The sequence below is a fragment of the Strongylocentrotus purpuratus genome, unplaced genomic scaffold (genome assembly GCF_000002235.5).
Source record: "Strongylocentrotus purpuratus isolate Spur 01 unplaced genomic scaffold, Spur_5.0 spur5_scaffold_2, whole genome shotgun sequence".
Classification (NCBI taxonomy): domain Eukaryota; kingdom Metazoa; phylum Echinodermata; class Echinoidea; order Camarodonta; family Strongylocentrotidae; genus Strongylocentrotus; species Strongylocentrotus purpuratus.
Genome location: NW_022145605.1, coordinates 40,348,103 through 40,370,469, shown reverse-complemented (window position 1 = coordinate 40,370,469; position 22,367 = coordinate 40,348,103). Strand labels below are relative to the sequence as shown.

Here is a 22,367-nt window from a genome sequence, read left to right as displayed (position 1 = left end):
TTCCAATATATTTGTTATCCTGAAGAGAGAGAGAGGGGGATAGAGAGAGAGAGAGAGAGAGAGAGAGAGAGAGAGAGAGAGAGAGAGAGAGAGCGAGAGAGAGAGAGAGAGAGAGAGAGATGGGAAGAGTGAGAGATGGGGAGGGGAAGGGAGAGGGAAAGGGAGAGAAATATATAGACAGAGGAGGGGAGAGTGAGACTTTTAGTTTCCCTTTTCAGAACAGCACCACTCATCCGTCAGCATTACATGGTTGCACAAACACTTGCTCCTGCTACATTAATTACTAGATCAACAGAATTCCAAAGCTCACCTCAGGACCCACTCACACACATACCTGTAACCCTAAACCAGACCTACACCTAACCCTATCCCTTCGGACAAAGCCAAGAGCAACTGTTTCTAGAGCCAAAGTTGAATCACCATCAAACAAACAAATGAATTAGGGCCCCCGTTTCATAAAATCTTCCATCAGTAACTTGTGTCACATTTCAAGAACTAATTTATTCACAGCCTATAAACCACAAGCCGAGCTTTTTAATCACATTTCACCCTGTGTAAACTACTATTCAGTACAATGAATTTCGACGTCTTTTCAAAGAATTGATTATATAATGTGATACTTTTTATATTTCATATTATGTTCTAATTTTGTCAATTTTGTGAATTCTATTTCGTGAAATGTGAAACAAAATAAACCTTGAATCAAATCAATGATTTTCATAGATTATATTAATTAGTGTAACTTGTTATTGGTAACTAGCTGTATGATACAGGGCACTATTACATCATTTTCATTATTAATTATAGTTAAAACAACAAATGAGTCAATATATTCTTGTCCAATATCCTTTTTTATTAAATTCATTTGCACAACCATGATCATTCTTCAAGTATCTCATGATTGCACTCTACATTTTGGAATAAGACTATCAAGAAATATCCACATGAATAGAAAAATAACACTATATAGTACATCATTATGTATACACTACTTTACATCATATAACTAGATATATACTAGATATATGATAGTATATTGACAAATGTATTACATTCAAAATAAAAAGACCATTTGAATCATTTCATTTCAATCACAGTTACAACCCTTAGACTAGATATCGGATATCCAATAGCAGGGATTGATTAAAAAAGGGATCAGTAAAAATATTTTAAATTAGGATTAATGAAATTTTTTGTTTGATATTCAAACCGTAAAAAATGATGTTAACTGAAGATGCAGAATATGGGTATAATATAATAAAAGAAAAGATGAGACATGCATGTATACAGGTACAATAACTTGGTTTCAATTCAGAATGTGCACAAATTATTAAAACAAACATTACAACATTCATAATTGTAGTGAAGGGCATATGGCTGTACACAAATCATTTACCTTAACATAAAAAAGAGCAAAAACTAGCAGCATATACATGTAGAATATGAATGAAATCATTGATACATAGTAATTACCAATCAAATCTAAGCATTGTTCCATGAAGAAAAATAGTACCATCTTTTGATGTACATGTATATGCTGAAATTATCAATGCTTTTTATCACAGTACCAGTGATCAAAAGTAAATCCTTGCCAAAATATAATCTTCCCTCTTTAATAATAAATGATTTCCATATACAGTCAAAGTTTGTTGAATACATTTTATTTAAATAATCATGATTTTGATCCTGTTTGAAAAGAGTCAATATAATTAATTATATTTAAATATCTTTTAAATTAAAAGAAATATAAAATGTGTATTTCCTTACTGTTCAATAGAATTCAAGCAAATTATACATGCACATTAAACAGAAATATGATTTTACACTTTCTAAGGCACAACATATAAAATAGAGTATTCCTACTTTTTTCTACCCCTACCCTGTCAAAGAAGCAGCATTTGGGCCAAAACTACTGAATACTGTATCAATGGGAAAACACAAACTTGTATCTTATGCTGCTAGAATCTTTATCATGATTTATTAAAGTAAAGAGAAAATAGTTACAATTTTGACTTGATTGAACAATATTAAATAAACAGAAATATGATTTTACACTTTCTAAGGCACAACATATAAAATAAAGTATTCCAATTCAGTTAAAATCCCCTGACAATCCAGATACTATGTAAGAGTCAGTCAGAATGTCACATCAACTAAAATTAAATCCAATCATATCTGAAGTCGATTTTGACACGCACAATATAACCTGGTTTGTTATTGTAACTAATGGCTATTTATTTTTAAGAAACCTGATATCAACAAGAAAACTCTGTAAAGTATACTAATTCAAAGTTAATCTGATTTTTTCAATTATTTGTGGCATCATTTTTGTCCTTCTGAATCGAGACATGTGATTACTGTACTACACCTGCTTCTGTGAGAGTTGTTAATACTTCAGTTGCTTTCTTTGTTTCTCTGCACGGTCCCTCATTTGCCACATGTGCACTTTAGCACAAAACAATAGGCACAGATTGGCAGAAGGACTGCCCATTTCCGGTCTTGAGTTAACTCCATAATCCTTTCAAGATCAGTATAGATTATTCTTTTCTTTTTTTCAAAACAAAATTTTGTTGCCAATTTAATTGAATTGGCAATAAGTAGTATAATTCTGGCATCCGCTATTTACCTAGTCTGGGTTGTTTCTCTGCAATTCTCTTGCCACTTTGAATGATATATAGAGCTACGGTATTCGTACAAGATGATAGAGCACTTCTATGATCCAGGTGTCCACTGGATACCTTGCTTAGCTTTTTTCTTGGCAAACCACTCGTCACTCTTGTCAGCAGCAACACCCTGAAAAGTGGAAATAAAAGAAAGAATGGACATAAAATAATAACAAAATCGTTTAGAGCTTTTCCATTTTGTTGCCATTTTGATGCATTGTTTGATACTAAAAGCATGGCAACAATGAAAATGCACACTAAAACAAATTATTTCTTCAAGAGAACCCATCATAAAAACAGTTTTGCTCTTGATATAAGGGGTTCCATGTTGCTATACTGCAAGCAGTTCTTCTACAAAGAGGTAATGTAGTTTAAATACACATCCAGTGAAAAACGTCTATAAAACGTCTTGTTGAGTAGACTACATAATGCATAAGTATGCCCTTGCATAGAATAAGGCGTGCCCTATACTCAGGTTTTCACGTTGACCTGTATTTCTTCATACTTCTTAGGCGCTGACCTGAATGCCAGGTAAAATCTTTTTAGGTTTATTATTTACCTTCTAGCTATACACACATTTTTTTTTGTTCAGGGGATGGAGGAAACCTTGATGATCTCATCTTATTTGAGGCTTACTTAGCTCACTGAATTTTGTTATATGTTATGTTATTTATATAATGCCAATTTCATTTCTAAGCAATTGACAGCATATTTTACTATTCTCTCTCATGAGTTTGAACTGAGTGTGTGCCCACAGCACTCCAAATATTACCTCGGTTCTAGCTTGGCTAATGATTCCAGTGCACAAAGCATTCAAGGAAAATCTTCTTATGTACCCATCATCTACACATGGGTACAGATTGGCAAATGTAGAATTCATTTCTTGTCAATGAATAGTGCCACACCAGGGGGGCGTTTCACAAAACTTGTCATCAGTGACAAATGACAGTTTTAGTTATAAGCTACTGAAATCCTAGCTTCTGATTGGTTATCAACAGATTTGTCACTGATTTTTGTCATTTGTCATTGAAAAAGGGCTTTGTGAACAGGTCCCAGCATTTGACCCTATGACCTTTCCATCTCCAGTCAAAGGTTAAACTTGCTTGAAAGTGACACCTCTACAGAAGTTAGCTAGGTCACTGACACATTCCAATAGAGACACTGTCTATGCTGTTAACTAGTCTTTCAGGCATCCTTACCTCATCTAACAAGCCATCAGCCTTGGGGTCAACTTGAGATAATTCTCTGAAGGCTTCGTCGCCAACAAAACAGATTTCATGACCATCCTATACGACGATGAGAAAGACAGAAAAAGGAAAGATACATGACCTTAGTACAAGCATTTCAGAGGAAAGTAAATATCACATTTTCCATTTGGTTCACTTGGGCTTACATATTTATATAAATACAGAGCCTTCATAGACAATAAATAAGTCCATCAGAAAAGATGGTTTTCGGGAAACAAATTTCTTCATAGTTGTACTCAGCAGTGGTTTAAGCTACATTGTATAATATACACCCCTACTATGGTACCTTGATTAGGCAAAACAATGTCATTCAGGTAAGACACCGACATTAACAACAGTTAGGCCCTTAGGCATAGCTTAACACTAGTGTGGACCTATGGTCGTGCACATTCCCCCAGCTCCCCTCCCCCATTCCCCTGGTTGAACTCCAGACCCCTAAAGTAATCATATGAACAAGTGCCCCATAAAAATTTCAAACCAGACACCCTTTTTAAAGAGAGTGTGGAAACCTCCGGGTGCATTTTCTCTCTCTATATATATATATATCAGTACATTTCGCTACGCTACCTTCATACTAGCTATGTGAGATCAAACTTACAGGATCGCCAAGAATGACTACTTCAACCGTAGCCTTGCCAGGTGTATCCAGACTGATCAGAGGTGTGATGATGGTTTCACCCGCATCCTTACTAGCTGCTTCTATTCCTGGTAACTAAAATAAAACAAAACAAAGAAATTTAACAACAACATTGGAGGTGTGATCACATTGATGTTCATTAATTTTCCATTTATTACATGACGCATATGTTAATAATTTAAACATGTATGGTCACATAAAATTATACATAGAACAAAAAAAGGGTCGACATAAGCACAGCTTAAGCCGACGATGGTTTGACCCGCATCCTTACTAGCTGCTTCTATGCCTGGTAGCTATGGTATAAATAAAATAAAAAAATATTACAACAATGAATACAAAAACTCTATTTATCTCAATATAGATTGCATTAACTTTAGTAGGCCAGTCTATGATGATCATGGTTGATATATGCTTTGAAAGAGTAAACAAGGTTGGCAAATAAGGAAAGCCCTTCTATCTAAAAAACAACAAAGAAATATAAATAATGGTATAAGTAACAGAAGGGTGGTAAACTAAACTGGAATGAGAAATTGAGGATGTTATGTTTTACTATCCAAATTCCAATATAGAAATAGATACCTGCATTTGGTAATGTACATGTATATGGTGCAACAGAGCAATATACTGGACCTGGACCCCCCCCCCCCCCCCACCCCCACCCCAATCCCAGCTTAATGATGTTGCATAAGGAATTGGACCCCAAACAGGTCAATAGATCTTCCTTTTTTGTGACCACTTAAATTTTCCCCCTGCCCCCCTCCCCATATTACTATGTGCATTGAAACTTTCAGGCCTATTACTTAAAGCCCAACTACACTACTTATAGCTACTTGGGCCCTCTATATAGCAAACAATGCCTAATCGATGCCTGTTAGTCCCCCATGATCCCCCTTTTCTTATAATAATTGAGAGCTGATTTGATGAGATAACCACCTGTCAGTGAACTTGCAGGGAGGTCTAAACCCTCCTGGTCAAACTAGTGCAGATGGGCTTTAATATGCACTTGAAACTAATCTCCACATACCTGCTCTCGAGGGCAAGAGAATGCCACCCTTCCAAATGCCGTCTTGTGTTCAATAGGTTCACCCTGATCCAGAAGCTCCAACCTACACTGTCCCTCTCCGAAACCCAGGAGGGCACTCTTTTCAGTTTGCTCATACAGAGTCATACCACATTTACTGGTCCAGTAATCTAAATATAAAGTATAGGGTGGATTTTGATAGATATGGGGTAAAAAGCGAGTTGTAAACAAGCTCATATTTCAGGGTTGGGGGGGGGGGGCATAGATGGGTTAGAAGTGAAACATCTCCTTTTTGTGATATATACATTGTATTATTACTTGGATAGATAGCCTTGCTCATTTTACTCTTCACTATTTATTTTCCCATTATTCTTTCTCTTTATCTTACTTTCCTTAATTTCTCTCTGCCATCTTTCTTTTAACTGTATGTCTGACTCTGTCCTTCCGTCTTCTCAGTCTCTTCTTTCTCTGTCTGTCTCTCTGGCTCTCTATCTGTACATCTCTCTCTATCAATGTCTACCTCTTCTTCCTCTGTTTGTGTCTTTAACCCCCCCCCCCCTTCATCAGATCTATACTAGAGGTGACTGGACTTTGTACTGCATGCAATCATCTTGAAACACTTCTGAGTTCTTAATCTATGTGATAGAAATCATTTCTTTACACAAGGTCATTCCTCTTAACCTGAAAATTTCCATTGCAAAACTCACATTATAAGACATTAGGAAAGATAAGGTCATGATGAGTGCTTTATGTTGAAATGTTTACTTACCCACTGATTTCTGTAGATTTGACACACCAATGGCAACTTTTTGAACAGGATCTATGAGACCAAGAAACCAATGAAATGAAATATGAAACTTGATACAAGTAATCAAAAGTGTAAGTCATTTGTAATCTGGCTAATTAACAAGAATCATTAAGTCTTACATATTTTGCATTCCAGTAGATGCCTCTTTACATACCATTACACTTTGCTAAGCTAAAGTTTATAGCTTGTTTTACTCAAAATAATTAAGAATATCCAAAGTATCTCTTTTCCTCTGATAGTAAATATTTAACACATAATTACCTCTCAAATTTCTTGGTTTGTCAAATAAGAACTTTGAATCGATAAACATTATTTAGTTTTTTATGCGTTTTGCGTTTCGGAAGCATCTTTTCATCCCAATACATTTCGCTATCAAAGCTACAAGTTAAAGTTTACAGCCTATTTTACCCAAAATAATTAGGAAACTCCAATTTCTATCATCAGTTTAATGTTATCATTATCATTATCATTATTATCTTTAATAAGTTTAGTTTCTTATCTGTCTTGAAATATTACTATTTTAACTGATCAATTATCAATTTTGTACATGTATGTCGGGGACCCCACTGGAAATAAGCTCTTGAGCTTTTGTTGGTTATCCTGTACAAACAGACTTAATTTTGCTCTGTTATTCTTGTATATTGTTGTATGTTGGAGGCTTTGCAAATAAAAACTAATCAGTCTAAGTATCTCTTCTCCTCTAAAAGTAAATATCAAAAGAATAATTACCTCCTGCAGGTCTTGGTTTGTCCACCAAGTAGAACCTATAACCTCCTGGTGCCTGCACTGACCAAACACCCTCAGACTCAATGGTCAAAGGCCACTGAGCTTTCTTAGCGTTGGCAACGGCATTGCTGCATTGGATTGTGATACCCTGGGATGAAAGAGGAAGGAAAGAAAGAAGGAATAAGGAGTGCTCGATAGAAACAAGAAGATCAAATGAGGAGTAAGACATCTGAAATCACTGACCACACACCCTCAGACTCAATGGTCAAGGGCCACTGAGCTTTCTTAGCCTTGGCAACGGCATTGCTGCATTGGATTGTGATACCCTGGGATGAAAGAGGAAGGAAAGAAAGAAGGAATAAGGAGTGCTCGATAGAAACAAGAAGATCAAATGAGGAGTAAGACATCTGAAATCACTGACCACACACCCTCAGACTCAATGGTCAAGGGCCACTGAGCTTTCTTAGCCTTGGCAACGGCATTGCTGCATTGGATTGTGATACCCTGGGATGAAAAAGAAAGGAAAGAAGGAATAAGGAATACTCGAAAGAAACAAGAAGATAAAAAAAGGAGTAAGAAATCTAGGGGGTGTTTCACAAAGATCCTAAGTTGAACTTAACTCTGAGTTGGACTTAAGAGAGCCATTTGAAGCCTTAAAATAAAATATATTCAAAAGTGAAAATTCAAATAATTTAGACTTTTTATAATTTCCACATCAAGAACATGAAATCTCCTTGATAATAGAAAATATGAATGATTTGTATCAACATTTTATGCCTTTTAAAATAACTTTTACAAAACCTTTTCATAGATGCTAACGGCTTTCCGTAATTTTAAAGTCCAACTTAGAGGTAAGTTCAGCTTAGGATCTTTGTAAAACACCCCCCTCCTCTCAGATTTCATAGGAAGGAAGGCTAATTCTGCAGGTTAGAATTAATATCAAAGGTATTTTGTACCATTGTGAATTCCTGCAGGTCTTGATTGGTCCATCAGGATAAAACTAAAAATGTCTTCACGATATAGTACATTTCAAAACTTGGTTGCAAAAAAGGGTCGACAAAAACACAAATCTTTACATAGTAGTAGTTTGCATATTTGTATACAGTAATTCAACGTTTTGAAGACAAATTTATCTTATAGAACACGCATTTTCCAGAGTTTAACCTCCAAGTACAAGTTTTACATCTTGGGGTTTGGTTCATATTCCTTGGATTAATGACATTTTTACTCAGAATACTAGAAATCTGGCAAACTGAGAGGTCAAATCTTGCCAGAATAATTTCAATTTTGATTCAGTGTTCTTCTAATGTATTTTGTCAATGTTTCCTATTTGATGTAGCAGTGTAGTGAGTGTACTATGTACTGTTTGCTTTGCTTTCTCCTATTGTATAACCTCTGCTAGTTGTTCTGGATACAAGTTCTCTACAACTAAATGTCTTTTGTGTTTATTTCTCCACTGGCTTTGTAGCACAAACAACCTTGAATAGCAGGCTGTGTTTATTGTTCATTGTGTAAATAATGAACAATAGCACAAGGCAATATTCAGAACAAATTTCATAAATAATAGTACATGTTTTTCAACTCCTTAAATCTCCACACAAGATCTATAGACATTTAAAAGCCAGCTTAGCCAGGCATACTTATCCTAAAACCACATTGTCCCTTAAAAACACAATTTATCAGACAAGGATCACCACATGATCAAATTTTAAGTACTTCAAAAAATAAAGGTAAAATATGCCTGAAGGAAAAACTTACAGCAAATCTTTCATGCTGGTATGGAAATTGTATTTTGAGAGAAAATTGCGACAATTTATTCTGGATTGTTTATCCAGCAGTAGATTGGTTGTTTGAACCAGGAAAATAAAAACAAATGCAAAAAAACTTGGTGGCAGGGGCATACGCAGGGGGGGGGGGGGGGGGGGGGGGGTTAACCCCCCCCACCCTTTGATTTTTTTTTATATGTATGTTTTTCAGGAAACCCCCCCCCCCCTTTTGATTTTTGATTTTTTAATATTTTTTTCTTAATAATTAATTTAAAAAAAAAATCCTAATGGAAGACCTAAAAAAGATGACCTTACCCCCCCTCCCCCAACGTAACGGAATGTCGATCGGTAAAATTTCCAAATTTCGGGACCCCCAAAAATAAAAACATATCCTCTTACCCCCCCCCTGCACAAAATACAGGTTAATTATAACAAACTGAATTAAAATCAAACAAGAATGAAGATTCAAAAATAAAGTTGCAATAGAGGAGATGTGACAATAGAAAGAGAGAAATCAACCAAAATATATATGCACTCACCAAGAAGTCATTTCCCAGATCATAGCTCTTCACCCCATAGTTGTATGTGAGCTCAGTCACAAAATGGTTGTCTTCTGGACCATAACCAACCATAGACTTGCTCCATTTGCCATCGTAGGGCCTTTCGAGACAGAATGAGTGAGTGAGTGAGAGAGAGAGAGAGAGAGAGGAGAGAGAGAGAGAGAAAGAGAGAGAGAGAAAGAGAGAGAGAGAGAGAAAGAGAGAGAGGAGAGAGAGAGAGAGAAGGGGGGGGGGGAGAAGGGTGTGAGATGGTTTTTAGAGGGTTCAATATTCAACAATAAGGTTCACAAAAAAAAAAAATTATAATTTGTTATCAATTTGATATGATGATATACATCTCTCGGGACCGACCTTAAATGACACCATCCGAAAGACACAACAAGCGCTCAAAATACACGGGGGCGGTGGGCGATTCGCCCCCGTGAGCTACATAATCGCCCCCTTCAGGTTGCTCACGGGGGCGATTGCAAAATTAAAAATCGAACCCGTGGAATTATAAAATAAAGATTATCTTTTCTGTTATAACTTTAACACAATATTGAGTTTCAATTTTCAAACCTTAAACCAATGAAATGGAACTTAGATTAGCGTGCAAGATTTCTCGTTTTATGAGTAGGCCTAGTTATTACCGATTCAGCTCGAAGTGCAGTGCCACCGTCAGCAGTGGTTATAGGCCTACTGCGCCGTTAGTAGCGGTACGTGTGCACGCTGCCGCGCCATGTCTGCTGGAGCTGGAGGCGATCGCGCAAGGGCAGAAACATGGTCATGGAGAAGTTTTTCGTTGGGTTTTAACCCCCTCCTCCCACCCCCCGGCCCCCTTGGGCTGCCAGGTGAAAATGTGATATTAAAGCGGGGGAGGGGGGGGGGGGTAGATGCTGGAGAGGAGGACTACTAATCTATTTTATTTTTTTCAGGGGGGGGGGGGGGAAGTGAAGCGCCGTTTTAGCATGACTTTCTTTTTAAATCTTATTTTCACCTATCTCAGATAACCCTAGGTTTTTGGTTGCTGCTTTATATGTAGTTGATAATGCATGATTAAAATAAAGAGAGAGAGAGAGAGAGAGAGAGAACCACCATCATTTTGCAATGGTTCAGGGTTCGTGTAATGTATGTTTGAAACTATTTCTAAGCATCTCAACCCTAAAAAAATAGCAAAACTATTTTTGAGGAAAAGCATTATACTGAATTAAATAAAGAATAATAGCTTTATATTGGATCATACTAATACTGATATGGGCTAAAGACAATGTGGTAAAGAGGTATTCCAAAATGACATTCTGATAATCAACATTTGTTCTGGTATCATATGTACAGTATATACGCATAATACAACTGATCTTTATGATTTCTTAACGTGACATAGCTTCTTCTCCCCCTGCAAACAAAAAAGAAAACAAGGTTATTTAATAAAAGGATCATGTGACAAATAATCATTGTGATTCAAATTGATGCAAGGATTTTTTTTGAATAAGCAAAATGAATGCTTTTCACCAGAATCTTCTTTGTAAAAACGACTTTTACAAATCTCAGCCATGCAAATCTGCCACTGTGTTGTAAGATCACTTTCAGATTAGGAGAAGTGTATTCTTTAATGAGTATTTTACATTGAATGGAACGTCTCAACTCAGTAAGCATGGCTGAGATTTGTAAAAGTTGTTTTATAAAGAAAATTTGGGTGAATAGCAGTGCTTATTCAAACAAATGTTCGCATCAATTTGAATCACAATCATTATTTGTCGCTTAATCCCTTTTGATGACCTCGTTTTCTTTCTCGTTTGCAAGGGGAGAAGAAGATATGTCACGTTAAAGACATCATAAAGATCAGTGTTGTATGCGTATTATACACAGGCCAGTAACAGCTATGTAGCTTGTAAATTTGTAAGAGGGAAAATGCTGATTGAAATGATAATGATGAAATAGCAAATAATTGAGGAGTATCATAGGTACCAATTCAGTGGATATTTGTATAAAAAAGAGCCCTCGTCAGTACTAAAAGAGCCCCTGTGAGAAGGCTCATGGGGGCTCTTTTTTGGGGGGAAGAGCCCCTGTGGACAAACAATTAATTTGAGCCCTGGACACAACTATTACTAGTTTCGAACAGGGTCTGTCTGATTCAATCAGTTTATAGGCGAAGACAGAGATCGAGCTGACTGTACCACTGTACGTACGGTTACTGCTAGACCAATTAACTCACATCTCAGTTTTAAGCAATGTGCCTATCACTTTTATTAACCAGTGGTTACAGGTGAGATGTATAAATATTCTTTAAAAACATATTCTTTAAATTCACTTACAACACCAAAGTATCATTATTTCATCCACAAAATTGTTTTTAACACGTTAATCAAACAAATTCTTGTTTTTTTAGGGGACGATTGGTGAGTTCATTTTTGTTTCTACAGATGAACATCATGATCTTACCCGTTGCATGTTGCTGCGCAGCCTTCTTCAAATTCTTCATGTCTGAGGAACTGTTGGAGAAAGAAAAGAGTGAGATGTGTATACATTTATCTCACAAATAAATAAATAATTCTTTGTTGCCGGATCATTGACTCATTTCATACCCATTTCATTACACAAAAAAGAAACTCATCAGTTAATATACATGCAGACTGATGGCATTTTCCCCTTCTATCTTTAATGTGAATCATTGTCAATCAAGTAAAGTTACTACAGAGTTGCCTATTACATGTAGCATACATTCAATTATTTGCAATTATTCTGATCCATACACTTGTAGCGACTAATGTTACAGTGCATTCATATATAATTCACTGGTATACATATTGTATTTTCAATCCAAAGTGGCTGCCTGAGAAGTCATTCAGAGTTCGAGGATTTTGGTATTACGCCATACCTTCGGAACTGGTTTTAACTGGATTTATTACTGAACGATGTTTATTCATAAGTATTTTGATCACATGATTAATTAACATAGATGTACGCGTATTTATTCATAACTTTTTAGATCACGTGATTAATTAACATACATGTGCGCGTGTTTTGAACCAATCGCGCTGTAGTTGTGATTGGCGCTCTTCTGATTTTCCTGTGCGGGAATCAGTGAGCTTTTTAATATCGGTATACACACAGGCTGTTATTGTGTGGTGATAGTTGTTCCGATAAAATGTTATCCAACGAGGATTGAACGAATACGTCCCCGGACCATCCCCGGTGGACTTGCTCACCTATTTACAACTTGTACTTTTTGCAAGATACATTTTGACTCTTGTGTTCTGCATTGACGACACTTTAATTCGCTGTGCAGTGAGAATAGAACATTTTTGATCTAACATTTTTCTCACCTGCATTATTTTTTGACAACCTTTTATCATCGACTTCATATGATATATAATGTCTTGACATTTTGATTCTTCGACCTGCATCGCAAGTTGATCTATTGACCTCGACTGCATCATTATTGTATTTGATTGACTGTCTCATCACCATCATCAACGAGACCGTCTTCACCAACGTCATCACCTTCACCAGCGTTGTCTTCATCATCGCTGTCTTCATCATCGTTGTCTTCATCATCTTCTTCATCATCATTATTTCATCATCGTCTGCACCATCGTTGTCTTCATCACCGTAGTCATCGTCTTCATCATCGTTATCTTCATCATCGCTGCATTCATCTAGCGTCGATCATCGTCTGCATTTTCTACGCGATCGAGAACTAGCTCATCGACCACCGTTTTCGACTAGCTAGTTTCTACATCTAGAACTTGAAAAAGGTCTACATTGAATTCAACTGCCATGACTCACGTAACGCTAATTATATTGTGATTTATGCATTGCATTGTTTATCATTGTGATGTTTATTTTGACTGACCGAGTGCCTGTTCTTGAGTGCGTACGCTTAAATCGTAACACATATTTACATGTTTATAATTGTACTAGGTCTAGGCCTGGTCTAACGATCTAGATCTGCTATAGTCTAGATCCACCGATATATTGTTGTATTCTCGTGTTGTGCTTTCCGTACACATACACAAGTAGAGCAGGGATATTAATCACAAATCCCTGAGTAGAGATTTGTTAAGTGGAGTTTTAAACCACAATATTTCGTGCCTATGTATGTAAGTAAATCTAAACGCTGTCTAGCTTAGATTTGAATAGTATTTTCTTGACTGTTATTATTCATCCAGTGAATGATATTTAACTGACTCTGTTTTAGTACTGACTTAAGTTGTACTGAACAGGACTCCTGATAGTTTGAGACTTGTATTGAGCGATAATCATTAATACCATAGTGACTAAGTTGAGTCTCCTTTACATTAATGTGCTTTTGGAAGTTATCTATGTTTGATTATTAATAGTAACTACCAAGGGCCTAGTGATAGTTTAGTTGTCTGTCACCAGATAGACAGAAGAGGTTTTTGATAATTCTGTAATCATTGTTTCTTATGTGAAATTATAGAACCGGTTTTTAACCATAATCAATTTGTCTGAATGTGATCATTTATTAAGTGTTTTATTGTCTGGAGGGATACTGCTTTTTAGTAGTTTAATTAAAAAAAGGAATTATGTGGAATTACATGTAGTTAACACGCAACGTAGTTCATACCCCATGTAGTTTTTTAAACACTCTACCAATCATGCCTCAAATCATGGCTATTACATTAGTCAATAGGTCTACTATGTATTATAAGATGGTGACGTGGATCCTAATCAAATGATTGGTTGAAAGCGTAGACATGACCAGGCATTTATTTAGCCTATAACGTATTCGGATAATGACCGGTCATTATCCAATTCTAATAACCGGTCATTAGTAAAATCAAGTTATAAAACAAATACAACATACACTGTAGGGGTCTAGACCTCTAATCTTATAAAACAAATAATAGGTCTACACATCATTTGTTTGGGCATTAGTAAAATTACTAATGCCTTCACTGCTGTGTACTAATTATTTGTATATCATACCCACATTTTATAAGCAAGAATCATTTTAGACAGAAAACCTGTTGAGTTTTATACAAATTATTATCTGATTTTTCGTCAAGTAGACTAGTAGACCGAAAGCTTCAGTCTCTATACCGTCGGTTGTTCCACTGAGACTACGTCTGGCTCCACTAGACCTCCGGTTATAGAGACAGAACGATCGCCTATGCCAGCCTATGTTGAAGATATCACGGCTAGATTTTAGCCGTTAGGCCCCTCCCACAAACATGAACAAACTTGCCACGGCCGTATTGTTATGCCCCCAAAATCCCCCAAAATGTCATTTTACCTCGTGCATATCCAATTTTACATTAGGCCTAGGCTATAATACATCGGTTCCACTTACTAACTTGATTGAAATAATCCGTTTAATGGTCCCTTTTAAGGAAATTATGGGTCAAAATCGACATCCATGTTGAAAATCTTGCAAGCCGTGTTAAACTCTCGCTGCCGTCAATCTCATTCCTTCTACATGTAGTCTACGCCGAAGGCAAAATGATTATGAAGGAAAAACTGTGCGCCATCTACACGTTCGTAATGGCGTTATCATATATTATGAACGATCGAAGTCCGAGCGGACGAGCGGACGTGCTTTTCAGAAGCTCTCTAGGAGCTTGTAGATTTCTTGTAGAATTTTGCCAATATTGTTAAAAATTGCCTCAATACCGGATATTTTGGGACTGTTTTGCTTCTTTATACTGTTGAACTTTGGATTGAAACTATAGTGGATTCATACAAGCCTATACCTATAGGATCAGAGTCAAAAGGTAAGCAAGTCTTGTGGGCTACTAACACATACCGCACCCTTAATTACACGGTAGACTGCACACAATTGAATTTCCCGCCCTTTTCAGGCAACCAACCACGTCATGGCCGGAGTGACAAACACCGGCCAGGGCGAAGAGCCACCTCTTTTACAACCCAATGAAGAAGATGAATTTCGAACTGTAAAATACTCTCGTAGGGAGCAAAAACCGAGAAATAAACGCAGGCGCGAAGGAAGCATTGCAATTGAAAATCTTTCAATGAGAACAGAATCTTCTTCCTCAGAAGACCAAAATACAACCCAGAACCGCCAATCGGAACTCAAAGTCTTAAAGGGATCCGGTAACTTTGTCTCAGATTCTGAAACAAAATTCTGGATTTAGCTCATGATGCAATGATAATTATAAACCTTTAGGTCAGTCAGGAACCCCATGACTTTTACAAGCCGATCGCCTGTCTGATTATCAAGATATTTATGATTGGAATTACAAATTTTGAAAACCGTTCGCCTGACGGTTTTCATAACACTACAGTCTATTGGGGAAAACGAGTATGGTAAAGCCGGTCACTCAAAGATTTTTACTTTTTTGAGGCACTTCTTGACCATTTTGAAGCGCAATTTTTTTAGGGCTTCAATATTACACCATATTAAAGACACTGATAACACGTAGGGCCGTGTATCTCAGATTTAACATTGTTAAACGATCCCTTTAATTACCCCCATAGATAAATCAAAATCGCTAAAGAATGTGAATCCCATTACTATAGCTAGAAATATCTGTGAAGCTTGTCCGAACCCTGTGGAATTTATCAAACCCACAGCCCAAGGTCTCCTTATCAAATGCAAAAACCAGAAACAAGTAAAAGCACTATCTCAAATTAGTAACATAGGAACCACCCCAGTAAAAGTTGCAGAAAAGCAGCAAGTTGTGAGAGGGGTCATATATGGAGTACCTACAGAAATGACTGATGACGAAATTCTCAATGAATTGAAACACCAAGGAGTAATTGATGTAAAAAGAATCATGAAAAGGTCCAAATCAAATGTAAAATCAATTGAAATTGAAGAAAGCAGACCCAATTTTATCCCAATGAGGAGTGTTATTATAGCATTCAACCGTACAAACCTCCCCAGCAACATAACAATGTGCTATCAACATTTTGAGGTTAAACTATACATTCCCCCCGTTTTGAGGTGCTTTCAATGCCAACGCTACGGCCACGGCATAGCTCAATGCAGAGCAAAGATGAGATGCGTCAGATGCGGGGAAGACCACAAATTTGAGGAATGTAACCGAAAAGAAAGACCGATATGTATAAATTGTGGTGGGAACCATTCAGCAGCCTTTGACGGCTGTCTTGAAGCTAAGAAAGCCAAAAAGATACAAATAGTAAAAGTCAAAAACAATCTTTCATACGCACAAGCTGCAAAAACACAGTCGGAGCAAGAAAAAGCACAGCAGAAACCACAAGCCAACCTCCCTGAATCACATCCCTCCCTCGATGTCAACTCAGATAACCTCCCTCTTCCTCCCCGACCAGCGAGGTCATCCACAGCAATCCGCCCTGAAAACGCCACCCCGCAACTTGATCCCCAGCCCTGGAACACCCCGCTGCAAAAAAACGCACAGAGCAGTAAATTAATAGATGAGGATGGAAAAACTGAAGTAGAACTAGAAGCCCTCCCTCGAGGTAACCTAGTAACATTAATGAGTGATGAGCAAATAATCTCTTTCATTACGCAATTTGTTCTCACCTTTACGGATGGAAAATCCGAGAAGGAGATTTCATCCTTAGTGAAAGTGGCAGTTGAGAGACTGCTCAAACAAAGAGTAAAACATGACGCTAAAGATGTACTGGTATAGCATAGTAATGATGATGACAGCGCTAACCATATTACAATGGAACGCGCAGGGACTTCTTAATCACGGTCCTGAACTTATAAAATACTTAGATTCATATAAAGATGTAAAGTACCATTTAATTTGTGTTCAGGAAACATGGTTCAATGATGATAGAATATTGCAAATCCCTGAATATACATGTTTTATTAGAAACAGGGAAAATCAATCTAAAGGAGGATGTGCCATTTATGTACATGATTCCATCAACTATGAGTATCCTGTCAATGACGAAGAATTCGAAATACAACATATTAAAGTTCATGTTGCTGGATCAAAAATCTCCATAATCAATTTCTATAACCCTTGCAAAAAATTAAACGAGATTGTTTTGAGCAGGATGATTAACAAACTAGAATACAATCTATTCCTTATAGTTGGGGATTTCAACTCACATAATCCTGTGTGGGGTAGTGCAAAGATAGACCAAAATGGGCACACAATTGAAAATTTCACACATGACAATAACTTTATAATTTTAAACGACGGAAGAGGAACCAGAATAGATCCACGCACTGGGAAAATGTCATGTTTGGATCTTAGCATCACCTCCCCCAAACTATCTTGCCTATGCTCGTGGGAAGTTTTGCGGCACACCCTTGGTAGTGACCATTTTCCCATCTCCACCCAGATATTATTGGACCGAGCAGGGAAAGTAAACAGCAACAGCGAGAAGATAAAATGAGGAAACAACTTGGTCTTTTAAAAATTTTGATTGGAACACTTTTGCCGAAAAATGTGAACATAAAATTGAACATAGTGGCAACTATTCCGACCCTACGAAAATGTATAAATGTTTTATGAAAAGTTTGTCAGAGACTATTAAAGAAATAATGCCCCAGAGGGGAAAGAAAAAACATGACCCTGTACCTTGGTGGACAAAAGACTGTACACAAAGTATCAAAGAAAGAAACAGGGCTAATAATAGATTAAAAAGACACATTTCAATAGAAAATCTAAATACATATTTGAAGAAAAAATCAGAGGTACAAAAAAACTCTACGCCAAGCAGAACGAAATTACTGGCAAGAATTTTGCTCAAGACTCAACCGCTTTGTACCAGAATCAGCGGTATGGTCTACCATTAAACGGTTAAAGGGGGTATCTGTCAAAAAAACAAAAACATGTCAGTCCTGATAGAAAATGAAAAAGAAATCACATGTAACAGTGAAAAGACTGAGGCTTTCTCTAAGTTCTTCCAATCAATTAGTAATGTTAAAGAATGTCCAGAAATAAAAGAAAACAAAAATGTTGAGCAACAAGTCACGAAATCACTGAAGCGGGGAATGGAGCATATCTTGAATGAACCATTCACTCTTTTTGAATTGCAAAAAACTCTAAACACATGTAAACAATCAGCTCCTGGAAAAGACAAGATCCCTTATCAGGTTTACCAAAAACTTCCTCAGAAAGCAAAACAATATATGCTAAAGGTCATGAACTTGATATGGGATACGGGTAGCATACCTCCCAGTCTGAAACACTCTATCCTAATACCTGTGTTAAAACAGAATAAAGACCCCCGAAAGGTATCGTCGTACCGACCCATAGCACTTTCCTCATGTTTTGCCAAGATACTAGAACGGATTGTGAAGAATAGACTCCAATGGTATGTAGAAAAGAACAATATACTTCCTCCCCTCATGACTGGCTTTCGTAGTAAACGTGGGGTCACGGATAACATTGTACTTTTAGAGAATGCCATCCAAAGAAGCATTAATGTTGGTGAATATACTTTAGCAATCTTTCTCGATATTGAAAAGGCATATGATAGACTTTGTATCAAAGGCCTTATTTACAAACTATCAGTACATGGTATTACAGGTAATATGCTCGAGTTTCTCTATAACTATCTGAAAGAGCGGACTTTCCAAGTAAAGATTGGTAAAGAAGAATCAAAATTATATGAAATGTACAACAGCCTCCCCCAGGGGAGTGTCTTAAGTCCTACATTGTATAATATCATGATGAATGATATTCCAACAGATGAATTAATCACCACATCTATTTATGCTGATGACTGTGTCATCTGGATGTCAGGTAATAACATAGAAATTATTTCAAACAGAATACAGTGCTATCTGAACACATTGAGTGAATGGTTTACTAAATGGGGCTTTCGCCTTTCACAGAGTAAATCCTTTCCAGTGTTATTTACTAAAAACAATAAAGCAAAATACCCAGAACTGAAATTAAACAACGACGCACTTTTATTCCAATCAAAGAAGCATTTCCTAGGACTTACATGTATATTTGACAAAAGACTTTCATGGAAGACGCACATACATGTAGATGCCGTAGTCCTTAGATGTAAAAAGAAACTGAACATTCTTAGGTGCCTTACTGGGACTACATGGGGAAGCTCCTCGAAATCCCTGCTAATGGTATATAGAGCATTGATAAGATCGTTATTAGATTTTGGTTGTGAAGCCTATGACAGTGCGGCTCAAAGTATAAAGAAATCACTTGACTCCATTCAATATCAAGCCTTGAGAATTTGTGCGGGAGCTCTTCCTCTTACATCATTAGATTCACTACAAGTTGAACTAGGTGAAATGCCCTTAGACTTAAGAAGACAGATGCTGGCGGACAGATTCAGACAAAAGATTGAAATGCATCGAGATCACCCTGTCATATTAAACGTTAAGCCCAGCTGGCAAATGGAACTTTTGAAGCTCCAAAAGAATAACAAGCCATTTGGATGCAGAACAGAACTAATGAAACATTGTACTATCGAACCTTACACTATACCTAGTTTCCCCCCTTGGAAAATTAATGCTCCAAAAGTGTCGATAGAATTAAGCGAAATAGTGAACAAACATGAAAACCCATCTTATTTACGTCAACGCAGTTTAGAATTGATCAGTACCAAATGGCCAATACAACTACACATCTATACAGATGGGTCAAAGGTTCCAAGTTTTGGAATAAGTTCTGCTTCTTTTTATGTACCAGCATTCTCCTTTCAACAAGCCAAACGATTGGCGGATCACACCTCATCTTTCAGAGCCGAATTGGCTGCAATTGTCCTTGCGCTTAATTGGCTAGAGAACATTAATGTGTATGTTGGCATTGTTATTTTTTGTGATTCCGTAAGCGCCCTGCTCGCCATAAAGGATGAAAAAGATATTACATTTGTAACTGAAATTATTACATTAAGTACAAAATTATCGTATCAAGGAAAACACATACACTTAGAATGGATTCCTAGCCATTGTGGTGTACACGGAAATGAAATGGCAGATTTTTATGCAAAATCTGCTTTACAAAATAACATTGAAATTTGTAATAAATTATCCTTTTCTGAAATAAAGAGTATTATTACCAGCAAGTATATAAAACTCTGGCAAGACAGATGGAATAATTCTGATAGATCTCTTAGACATATACTGCCTACAGTAAATCAACCATATGAATGTAAGTTGAACAGATTTGAAGAAAGTATTCTCCATAGATTAAGAATAGGAGTGATAGGTTTGAACTTAGATCTCTTCAGATTGAATATACACTCGACAGGCCATTGCAATAACTGCATAGGACGTACTGAAACTGTAAACCACTTTCTCACTGAATGCCCAAAGTACATAATAGAAAGAGCTATGTTGCTCGTAGAAACTGATTTATCACATCCACAGGAAATCATGACACTACTTAAACTTTCAGAAATAGTTAAACAAAAAGCAATAGTTTGCTTCGTTTTAAGAACAAAGCGGCTGTATCAAAACAATTAAATTGTTGTTGAGGTTTTTTTCTTTCTTCTTATCTTCTCTTTTCCTTTTTCTTGCACCAATAAAGCCCACAATACTTGTAACTAATTTGACCATTTACTTTTTCTAACAATTTGGTGATCACCTCCAACATCACATGCTAGCTGGCACCCTCTCACCTATGCCGGAGTGACCTAGGTTAAAACCGAAAGTCTGCGAAATATACCTCAAAGACTGGTAAGATGGCATTTTGAAAAGGGTGGGGGTAAGTGCGAAGTACACATGTGCATACGTGAGGTGATATTTGAACGCGCACGTGCGCGTAAACACAAGTACGTACGTTTAGTTAATAGGCGTTTTTCATTCGCAACTTGCTAGGCCGTCGTCTCTTTCCAAAATTATTAATTTATTGAATTTTCTCTCTAAAAAAGTTATAGAGTCTAAAAAGAAAAAAAGAGGAAGGAAAGAGGATGGAAAGAGAAAGAATCCTAAAAATAGTCATTTATGACATGAAATTGTACATATATGTATATATATATAAATAATTCATAAAATAGTGTGTGGCAAAAATAGTCAACTGTGACTGATTGCCAAACAAAAACAAATCAAGAAGAAGAAGAAGAAGACGGCAGCGAGAGTTTAACACGGCTTGCAAGATTTTCAACATGGATGTCGATTTTGACCCATAATTTCCTTAAAAGGGACAAAACGGATTATTTCAATCAAGTTAGTAAGTGGAACCGATGTATTATAGCCTAGGCCTAATGTAAAATTGGATATGCACGAGGTAAAATGACATTTTGGGGGATTTTGGGGGCATAACGATACGGCCGTGGCAAGTTTGTTCATGTTTGTGGGAGGGGCCTAACGGCTAAAATCTAGCCGTGATATCTTCAACATAGGCTGGCATAGGCGATCGTTCAGTCTCTATAACCGGAGGTCTAGTGGAGCCAGACGTAGTCTCAGTGGAACAACCGACGGTATAGAGACTGAAGCTTTCGGTCTAGTAGACTAGTAGTAGTAGACCCTATTCTAATAAACTTGGTTACTTGGTACATGCACAATGGCATCAAAATAAGTTTAAAGGATTTTAGACAGAAAGGTATAGGTAGGAACTAAAATATCATTCACAACACTATAGTCCCACGATGAGATGATCGAGTCAACAACAGTCAACACACAACACAACACATCAGTCACAGTAACTCAAGTCCAGGGAGCTTCGACCCCATGCCGAAGGCTTCGGCGTCGGAGCTCCCTGGAGTTACAGTCACAGCTAACAAGTTATGCAACAATTTTAGCAAGTCATCATTCATACTCATAGACCTACCTTCATTCCCAAGATTTCTCGGTAGAACTTGGCTGTAGCCGTACGATCTGCCACTTTGAACACGAAATGCAAAGCTCTTCGACCGCTCATCTTGGTATCCTGTCTCAAATTTTCCGGCAGACTAAAGAAACTGGCTTCGTTTGGCCAGGGAGAAGGAAGATGACTATTTTCTCGATACAACACTTCGGAAATCCAATGAACAATCACCCTTTTGTAGCCCGTTCGCGATCTGCATGTAATATGCTCAGTCTAATTTTTCCCCACGTGAGTTCCAGTCGACCCG

At 37.0% G+C, this 22,367-nt stretch overlaps 1 protein-coding gene across 1 annotated transcript; it reads right to left on the bottom strand.

Annotated features, from left to right (window-relative positions):
* Window positions 1-2,543: 2,543 nt before the first annotated feature.
* Window positions 2,544-22,321, bottom strand: LOC100891335 (glyoxalase domain-containing protein 4). The gene is made up of 9 exons (XM_030992442.1): window positions 22,085-22,321; window positions 11,853-11,902; window positions 9,411-9,531; window positions 7,109-7,253; window positions 6,341-6,391; window positions 5,575-5,741; window positions 4,509-4,622; window positions 3,863-3,949; window positions 2,544-2,793 (listed from the first exon to the last, which is right to left on the bottom strand). The coding sequence occupies exons 1-9, from the start codon at window positions 22,172-22,174 to the stop codon at window positions 2,713-2,715; spliced, it is 906 nt and encodes a 301-aa protein (XP_030848302.1). The 5' UTR covers window positions 22,175-22,321; the 3' UTR covers window positions 2,544-2,712.
* Window positions 22,322-22,367: the final 46 nt, after the last annotated feature.

What these genes read in the sequence shown, in the direction of transcription:
- LOC100891335 (XM_030992442.1), bottom strand. Translation starts at nt 22,174, where the DNA reads ATGAGCGGTCGAAGAGCTTTGCATTTCGTGTTCAAAGTGGCAGATCGT. An exon ending in ATCTGGGAAATGACTTCTTG is followed by an intron (nt 7,254 to 9,410) that starts GTGAGTGCATAT and finishes CTTTCATCCCAG; the next exon opens with GGTATCACAATCCAATGCAG. An exon ending in AAATCTACAGAAATCAGTGG is followed by an intron (nt 5,742 to 6,340) that starts GTAAGTAAACAT and finishes CTTTATATTTAG; the next exon opens with ATTACTGGACCAGTAAATGT.